Source organism: Macadamia integrifolia, chromosome 9 (assembly GCF_013358625.1).
Source record: "Macadamia integrifolia cultivar HAES 741 chromosome 9, SCU_Mint_v3, whole genome shotgun sequence".
NCBI lineage: Eukaryota > Viridiplantae > Streptophyta > Magnoliopsida > Proteales > Proteaceae > Macadamia > Macadamia integrifolia.
In genome coordinates, this window is record NC_056565.1 from 18,178,547 (window position 1) to 18,188,756 (window position 10,210).

Sequence of the window (10,210 nt, forward strand, 5' to 3'; positions counted from 1 at the left end):
GGGTGGGTGGGTGGGGAAGGGGAGGAAGAAATCAGGCAAAGAACCACTAGAAGAGTGAAACTGAACAATATTATATAAAATATAAAATAAAAAAACACACTAAAGGAAGAAAGCAGTAATAATTAGCAAATTAACCTCAGGCATATGAGATCCAATAGCAATTAATCCTTTTGAGGCAGTAGCATGCAATTCAACTGAACCTTCATATACCATAGCATGTTCTAGCAACAGACACAGTGTCTCCACCGAGGAGTTAAATTCAGATGTCCCCCCAACAGTGCCATCCTGTTGAAAACCTGCCTCAAAGGACTTCAGCAAAAACTTAATCATAACCACATACATTTTTGACGGAAAAATAAGTGCTTCCCCTCCCATTCCGGTGGAATCCAACAATCTTGGCTGCTGTTTACAAATAAAATCTAGCATCTCTCCAAGATCAGGATATTTAAGGTCACAATTCTGACTCATGGTTTTCTCTTCATCTTTCGTGGGAAAGAGACCTTCAAGAGCCATTTCCCTACAAAGAATAAGGCCAATGTGTTCATCTGTCAATATACATGACCCAAGAAAAACCATGTGACATTCACAACCTGACTACAACAACTAACTCAGCCTTATCCCAACTTAATGGGGTCTGATTCACAACCTGACTAGGCCATAAAATATGTAAAACAGTATACATGTAAATATCGACCAAAGGGAAATAGCAAAAATATATATATTAATAATATTTTAATAATAGAATAAAGTAGCATACAACAAAAACAGGGGCAGCTTCCCAACCACTACACAAAATATAAGAACTAAAAGAACATTAGGGCCAACTGAGCTCAACAGAGCATAACCAACCTCACAGTCCCACAGTATAACACTCCCCAAACACAATATTTGGATCACAATACCTTGCCTAGCTGGCTTATATGCCAAGGAATCAGCCAATCTAAGTCTTCGGGGAAACATGACGTTAGCTGACAAGATCATATAGGAAATGTGTATGCTCAGCTGGGAAAATCTTAAGGATAATCTCCAATATTCCTAGGCCATCCTATGAAAACTACTGAGTCACTTTCAGCCATGATGCTGGTGCAACCTCACCTGAGTAAAGCATCAAAACCCAAGCTGAGAGATACAAGTTCAGCCCTCACTGAGTCACCCTCCCTGATGAGACCAGAGTATACCAAAGAAATGCTTTGTATGCTGTCTTTTACCACTCTATATACACCTCAAGGACCAGTATTCCTCTGAGGGCATTCATCAAGGTTAAAGGAGCACCAACTAATGAGCAATCCGATCAGGATGGTTCCTCCAACAAAGCATTGGAGTCCATCCGGAAAAAGTAGCAGCATGGAACATTCTTAGTATGGAACTACTTGCCTCCCAATGCAACAATCTGGTAGTTGTTCTAGTCAAGGTTTAAGATCTCCATCTCGCCCCTAATCTTGCTAATCCGCGAGATCTCGCCGAGATCTTGCCGCGAGATCTCGCATTTTTTCCCGATCGACTCGCTGGCTGGTCTTAGTGGCCATATGGACTTTGTAGCCCCTGAAACTTGCCATTTACCTTATTTTTGGGCTTCTAAACACAATGGAAATATCAGTTTTTTAGAACTCAAATCTAAAATGATACTTTGACTTCGTACATAATGTAAGTAGTTTCCAACTCTTCGAACCTTAGGCTAGTATGCTATATTCCACAATCCACATTCCACACATGACCATTGTTTCAAGTATCGGTATCGTGTCGGCCGTATCGTAGCGGTATCGGCTGAGACCGATCTGGATCGGTTACCCGTATCATTTCAGGGGTAAAACAGTAAGAAAATTGTACTTTTAAAAAAAGAAAGGGCAAACCAACCGATATGCACTAATCCGATCTGATCTGGATCGGTCTACCGATACCGCCCCCTAAATCCATGCAGGGGATACAACATCTAATAATTTTAGAAGTTATAATACATATAATCAATTTAAAAAGTGAAAATAATCATAAGAATTTAAAAGACATCATAGACAATTACTTAATTGTTTAACATTTAACATTGATGATTGATGAGTCACATTAGATTAGCCACACAACTACATAGGTGCAGTACATATTACATAATACATGTAGACATATTACATGTATTGTAGGAATGAAGTTTGGAAGGAAAAAGCCCCAAAATCCCATCAACAATGTTCTTCAAAATGTAGCAAGAGAGGTGATTTCTAGTCTATTTCTCAACGAGATGGGGTCAAGATTTGGCAATATCTCGCTGAGATCTTAGTCGAGATATGATTGATTTTGTGTATCGACTATCATCTCGTCTCTAAAATCTAAAATGAGAAATATTAGCGAGATCGTGGTGAGATCTTAAACCATGGCTGTAATAGGCTAGTGCGGCTCACTCGCTCTAAAAACGGAGCTCACTGCTTGACTTGACTAAGCCCCACTTGCTGCTTGCTGGTTTTTCTATCATCCAACCCACAAAAAATTGAATGAAACCTGGCCAAAATGAAGCAGATGAAGAAAGCCCACAACCACCCTGACGTCTACCTGATTTACAATCAGCTCTAGCAAGCACCGTCTCATAAGAAGAAAAAGGAAATATTAAATAGCCATGCAGTCCCTATTTCCCATAGACTAAAAGCAAAGTGCCTCTCCACAGAACAAAACAAAAAAATCTTTCAAGGAGCAATCATTCAACTAGAATGCTAAGTTTAAAAGTTGAGAGCAAAAGCGAGAGGAACTGAAATAAATTGAGTAAGATCAACCTACATTGTAAGATGATAAATATAAAGTTCCACACTTCCACTTCACCCTTGAAAATGTCAATGCTTCTTTAAAGTAGTCCTAGCAACAAGGGAACACAACACCGATTTAAGGGAAAGTAATGTAGGTTGAGAGGTTGGGCATGAATGGAGCCCCCCTCACTGCCTCTCTGCAAATTATTTGGCCATGACACTTCCCAGTGCCTACCAAAACTATCTGCTTCCTCAGCTGAAGAAAACCCTCCTGCTTCCACCACTACCATCCCCACCCACTTGACTTCACATTCAACACTCTACCCCCCTTCCATCGATCACACTCTGTGGTACCAACCCCCATTAGGAGCTCTGTTCTCTCAATTGAGGTAGTCCAAAGCACCATCAATGAAACAAACATTGCATTAGAGAGGTTTCAGCATCTGGCTCCCCAAAGGCCACACTTCCCTACTGTCAATTGTCCAAGCTCTAGCATCAACCTCTAATCACAATAGGTTCTCTACTCTATAGTCTGACGCTAAAGCCTTCATTGCCAGCCCGAGGACCTTTTATCTCTTGGTACAGGCAATCATCACGACCGATCCCCCTCGACTAGTCGATCTCATCTTGGTTACTGTTCTTGCTGCAATGACTATATTGTTGCAACTCGATCCTCTTATGCAGGCCGATTGCCTCCTTTGTTGCTACTAGAAGTTCCTCCCGACACTTCTCGTTCTTCGCAAACTCTCCACAAAAATGAAACTTCTAGAGTCAAAAAGGACTCTTTAAATCATATTTCCCCCATGAAAGAGCCACCAGTGGGTCCCATTGCCCGGTCCACTCCTTATCCTTCTACTCTCTCGAGCTCACATGCCCCTTTGGATCCCCCTTCTATCAAGCCACCTCACCTTCTGGGCTATAGTGTTCTGGGCTATCAACCTGTTGTGTCTTCTAGGTCCTCATCTCCTTTTAAGCCCATCCTCCTTTGGTCTCTCTCCCACTACCAATTCTTAGCAACCACCCACCCCCCCACTCTAATATTTCTAACTCTTCTTCAGATATCCTCTCAGCCAATGTTTAAAGTATCGGTATCGTACACCGAATCGATCGGGTGATTTTGAGAGACTTATTGTATCAGAGATACTCAAGACACACTAGGATACGCATGAAAATACACTTCTGCATAAAACACATTATAAATAAGCAAATATAACATATATCAACCATAAACACTAAAATGGAGAACACCGTGTTAAGAGGTAAGTGCATTCAATGAAGAGTGTTGGGGTGGTTCAAAGACATAGCTGGGAGAGTCTTCAAGAATAGGAGCGACTAGGATGATGTCGTGCACTTGCCGAACATAAGCTATTGACCCCATACGAAATATATAATGTCTTTCCCACTAGTAAAAGAATCAAGTACTAGTCTTAAGTGGCCAATACTGGTAAAATATCAAGTTATGGTTGTGCAATCATACTTGGTTTGTGTAAGAACTACTAAGAAATTGAAAAAAAAAAAAAATTCAAAACATGAACAAATTTCATTTTTGTAAAAATATGTTGGATCTACAAAAATGTGTTGAATCATAGTGCAAATCATTGCAAATGATTCAGTTTGATGCTAAAACTAACTTAGTTTTACCAAAATCTATTGATTAATACCAACAAACATGACTGAAAACCAAGATTTAAGAGAAAGTTTAAGTTCTTGAGAAACCCTTTTTTGGTGCACTCCCTCAATCTTCTATTTGAACTTGTACAATGATCCAAAATTTGGCTTTTTCACAACCCGTAGAAACATTTGTCGCTCCATATTGAAAGCCCTAAGTGAATCTAGGGGAAAAAATGGGAGGAAGGGAAGTTTGGAGACTCGCAGTTTTGGGCCAGTAATGTAGGACTAGGTTTGACAAGTCAAACTAGACCCAAACAACAGGATCTTGTAAACCAAAGAACAACCATAATTACCCAAACATTGGCGGCAATCAACAGTCCAGAAGTAATCAATCAACAGTCATTGAAAACCAGAATTCTCAAATCCAGAACCTGGAATTTCTGAGCATAGAGACTACACCAACAAGTAGACTAACCAGCAATAGGAATAGAGTATTGAATAAGACACAATCAGCAGCAAACACCACAGGAACAGATAAACCAAACCAGAACTCAACTCTGGACAGCAGGTTCTGAAACCTTACAGTCGATCCCAGCAGTTTCAGGAAATTCAATAATAGAATATTAAAGAGCTCTCCTTTATTTATAATAATGATGGGGAGGGTTTACAAGTAATAGTAACTCAGAGTTACTAAATCTGAGTTACTAAAAATTGATTACAAGAAGTTACTAAAAACTGGAAATTAGAATCTAATGAAAATAGAAATTAGTCTAGACAGAAATTAGAAACTAACAATGACTTGAATTTAGAAACTAATTTAGGTACTGAAATTAGAAACTAAATAACCCCATCTAAAAAGGAAACTAAAGAAAAAAGAAACAAATCACTGAATCCCATATGCAACCTTAGAACCCCTAGTTTAGACCCAGAAAAGTAGCCCAATATACTCCAAACCACATAGACTGAAGGCCCAACACGTATACAACCCAACCCTAAGCTTATTCCTAATAAAACAAGCCTAGTTTGGTGAAGAATCTGCATCAACTCTCCCTGGCTTGGAAACATTCGACTCCGACGAATGGATAAGGGACATGTAACGCTCATACAAGTCGGGATCAAGTCTCTTGAAATCATCAGCATGAATCCAAGTACAGTGACTACGGGGATGGCCTTTCCACTTGACAAGAAAAGTGTGATAACCGGTGCCACGGCGGGAGGTCTTGTAATTATCATCCAAGACATCTTCAATAACTTCAGAAGTGGGTGGCTTCAGTTGAGGCAACCTCAGCATTTGCTCCGAGTCTCCATCATCTGAATGATGCCCAACATAAAGGTGAAGATCAGCCTCATTAAACACGTTGCTTATGGTCATGTCATCAGGAAACTCAAGCACATAAGCATTAGGTCCTATACGTTTCAGCACCTTGTAGGGACCCATCTTTCGTGGATGTAGCTTGGTATTGACACCTGTCTGAAACCGTTCAGGATTTACTCGAATCATCACCATGTCCCCGGTTTGAACTCCACAGAACGCCGATGACGATCAGCAGAAGCCTTATACACCTCATTGTTCAAGGCAATACGCCGTCGGACGTTGGCATGCACCTCAGTGATATGACGTAAGAACTCATCAACTTCAATACTAACTCGAGCCTGGGGTGGGAGTGACATAAGGTCAATAGGCCGCTTAGGTTGGACTCCAAGCAAGATCTCAAAAGGAGTACGACCTGTTGTCCTATTCATTGAGCTGTTGTAGGCAAATTCTGCAATGTCAAGAATAGAAGGCCATGTCTTCTCATAGTCTAAAACCAAACACCTCAACAAGTTTCCCAAGCTACGGTTCACCACCTCAGTCTGTCCGTCTGTCTGTGGATGAAATGCAATTGAAAAGTTCAGCTTTGTATTTGTCTTCAACCACAATGCCTTCCAAAAATAACTCATAAACTTAACGTCACGGTCAGATACAATACTAGTTGGCAGCCCATGTAATCGTACTACTTCCTTAAAGAAGAGCTTTGCAACCTGATAAGCATCAAAAGTCCTACGACAAGGTATAAAATGAGCCATCTTAGAGAAACGATCCACAACTACCATAATAGAATCATATCGTTCTCTAGTAGGGGGTAGTCCAAGAACAAAATCCATGCTAACATCAAGCCAAGGTGCATGAGGAACAGGTAGTGGAGAGTATAAACCTGTGTTCTGTTTTCCCCCTTTTGCCAACTAACATACACGGCATCTCTTGATCACATGATCGACATCCTTTGTAATGCATGGCCAATAATATCGATCAGTCACCTATGCAAGAGTCTTATCTTTCCCAAAATGTCCTCCTAATCCTCCTCCATGTAACTCTCGTATGATGTGATGACGTAGGGAAGAGTTTGGGATACAAAGCCGCGTGCCAAAGAACAAGTACCCATCATGAATAGAGTACTTTAGGTGCTGCCCACCTTGTTGTAACTCCATAAAGACAGGGCTGAAATCAGAATCAGATATATACTCACCTCGTATCTGATCTATGTTAATAACATGCGCTGAAAATGTGTCAAGTGTGAGCACTTTCCGGCTAAGTGCATCAGCCATAGTATTCTCTTTTCCCGCCTTGTAGTTCATAGCAAATACAAACTCCCGCAAGTAGGCTACCCATTTGGCATGTCTGTGGCTAATCGATTTTTGTGAGTGAAGGTGCTTCAAGGCCTCATGATCAGTGTACAAAATGAACTCCTTACCAATGAGGTAGTGCCTCCAATGGCGTAGCACTTTGATGACTGCTTACAACTCCAGATCATAAGTCGAATAGCGCTTCTTGGCCTCATTCAATTTTTCGCTATAAAAAGCGATGGGGTGTCCTCCTTGCATTATCACTCCTCCTAGCCCAACATGTGAAGCATCTGTAGCTACCTCAAATACTTTGTCAAAATCTGGTAGGCGTAGGATGGGTGCCTCGGTCATCTTCCTCTTCACAAGAGCGAAGGCTTTGGTCGTTGTAGTTGTCCATTCAAACTTCCTTTTACTCGACTTCATACATTCAGTGATGGGTGCCATTACTGCATTGAAGTTCCGAATAAATCTCCTATAGAAGGAAGCCAACCCATGGAAGCTACGGACTTCTGTTAGAGTCTTAGGTGTGGGCCAATCAGTGATGCTCTTGATCTTCTCCGGATCAGCTTCAACCCCCTTTGATGACACTATAAATCCAAGGAATACAACCTTGGGCAGCATGAAGGAACACTTCTTGAGATTAATGTATAACTTCTCAGCACGGAGTACTCTCAAGACTTGCCTCAAGTGATCCTTATGCTCTTCTTGGTTCTTACTGTATACCAGAATGTCATCAAAATAAACAACCAAAAAGCGACCAATGAAGGGACGAAGGACCTGTGTCATCACCCTCATAAAAGTACTAGGTGCATTTGTCAGACCGAACGGCATGACTTTCCACTCATATAAGCCATCCTTGGTCTTAAAGGCGGTCTTCCACTCATCCCCAGAACGGATGCGAATCTGATGATAGCCACTCCTCAGATCTAGCTTGGAAAAGACCTTTGCCCCGGACAACATATCCAACATATCATCTAGTCGTGGTATAGGAAACCTATACTTGACTGTTATCTTGTTGATAGCACGGCTGTCCACACACATACGCCAAGAACCATCATTCTTTGGCGTGAGTAAAGCTGGTACTGCACAAGGACTTAAGCTCTCCTCAATGAAGCCCTTCTGTAGTAACCCATCCACTTGCCGTTTCAGCTCGGCGTGCTCAGTAGGACAAAGTCTGTAAGCAGGAAGGTTGGGTAAAACCGAACCAGGTACCAAGTCAATGGCAAGCTGTATGTCTCTCATGGGAGGCAACTCATCTGGGAGATCATCAGGGACTAAGTCAGAAAAATCACACAGGAGCTCTCTAATAGGTGCACTATACGTTACCTCAGGTTGGGGGGTGACTTCCCTAGTAACAAGTGCCATAACCATTCCAGTCTCATGACTTGTGCGTAAGAACTGTTTATGAGAAATAGTTAGCAACTCCTTTGTGGGCAGAGCTAATACCTTCTTCTCATTGTCAATGCCCTTCTGATTTGACCTTAATGATCTCTTCCACCGTATTTCAGCCGGCACATTTACCGGATAGAAAGTTGTGGGAACACCCTTCCACATAAAAGTACACAGATTCTTCTTCCCTCCAACCATAGCATCATTGTCATACATCCAGGGACGACCAAGCAATACATCTGTGAGTTTCATTGGGATCACATCACACCAAACTTTCTCTTCATATCGGTAAAGTTTCAAAGGAACTGAGCACCTCTTATTCACCTCTAAGGTATTACCATTCAGTAAGGATACCTTATAAGGCTGAGGATGTGGGTCAGCTTTCAAGGTTGCTTTATTCACAAAGGCTTCAGAAACAACGTTGACACAACTGCCACTATCAATGATAATCTGACAAGTATGCTCACCTGACTTCATATGGCTGTAGAATATGCAGTTACGTCGCCAATCCTCTCCTTTGGTTTCAGCCACCAATATGTGAGTAACAATATTTATTCCCTGGGTATCATCCTCATTAGTGTTTTCCATATCATAGTCATATCCACCATCATCATCATCATCATCATCTAATGGGTAGGGATAAAGAGCTGACTCATCCTCCTCATTGGAGTCTTCAACCTCAGTTACTGCATTAACCCTCTGCTTATGCGGACAAGACTTAGCAAAATGTTCTATCTCTTGACAATGGAAACACTGTACCTTATTGCTACCTGTCATGGGTGTCTTTCCTTTATGATCAGCTCGTGGAGGAAAAGTGGATTTTGGAGGTGCTGAGCTACTAGGTTTAGTGGCTAGCAAATTCTTTTTTACGTCCCTAGCTTGGAAACCAAACCTTCTAACTGGCTGTGCTAGAAGCTCCTCTGCTCGTAGGGCCTTGTCAAAACAATCCCTCACTGAGTGCACTTCAACAACTCCGATACCCCTGTTGATTTCAACTCGCAATCCCAGTCGAAACCGAGATAATAGTTGCCTTTCATTCTCCCTTATGCCTGTACGAGAATAAAGTGCGTCAAACTTGTTCATGTACTCGGCAGCAGTCATAGACCCTTGACGAAGAGAGTTCAGCTGGTCTTGTATGCGAGCTCTGAAGATGCGTGGCAAGTATTTATCTGATAACTCAAGCTTCATCTCTTCCCAACTAGTAGGTTCTCTACCACGGTCTTCCAACTCTAGCTCATAGGTCCGCCACCACTCACAAGCAGCCCCAACTAGCTTAGCATGAGCTAGTTTCATCTTCCGTTCCTCAGGTAACTCATAATAGTCAAAATAGTCGTCTAGTGCCACTACCCAATCATAGAACAATTGGGGGTCATATCTCCCATCAAACTCCTTCAGATCGAGCTTGACCTTCTGTGAATCTCCAGAATACCTCTGTTGCACGGGACGCTCAGTCTCAAAATATCCTCTTACATGCTCTTCAAAAGTAGGTTGTGCTACCGGAACCCTCTGTGGTGCTCTCAGATTAGGGTTTGCTCTCCTGTTAGTTAACTGAGTAACCACATTCATTGGAGTGTCCACTTCGGGTGTTGTACGTGAACTGCCAGTAGGCTATTGGGGTGGGGTCTCTTCATTCAACAACCTGGCATCCAACTCAGCCTTCAATTCAGCCTTTAGTTCAGCTCTCATATTCTGTATCAACTCCATAATAGAAGCTAAGGTGGGGGTGTTGTTCTCAGCCATGCTCTGATACCACTTAATGTAGGACTAGGTTTGACAAGTCAAACTAGACCCAAACAATAGGATCTTGTAAACCAAAGAACAACCATAATTACCCAAACATTGGCGGCAATCAACAGTCCAGAAGTAATCAATCAACAGTCATT

General features: G+C 41.8%; 1 protein-coding gene across 2 annotated transcripts in view; it reads right to left on the reverse strand.

Annotated features, from left to right (window-relative positions):
- The window catches only part of LOC122089466 (proteasome adapter and scaffold protein ECM29), a 53,127-nt gene extending 52,536 nt beyond the window's left edge, over nucleotides 1–591 (reverse strand). The window contains exon 1 of one of the 2 annotated variants that reach the window (XM_042659218.1): nucleotides 136–591. In XM_042659218.1, the coding sequence (XP_042515152.1) occupies nucleotides 136–576 (441 nt within the window). In that variant the 5' untranslated portion in view covers nucleotides 577–591. The remainder of the gene's footprint in view (nucleotides 1–135) is intronic. The other variant, XM_042659219.1, reaches the window with a different exon arrangement.
- Nucleotides 592–10,210: the final 9,619 nt, after the last annotated feature.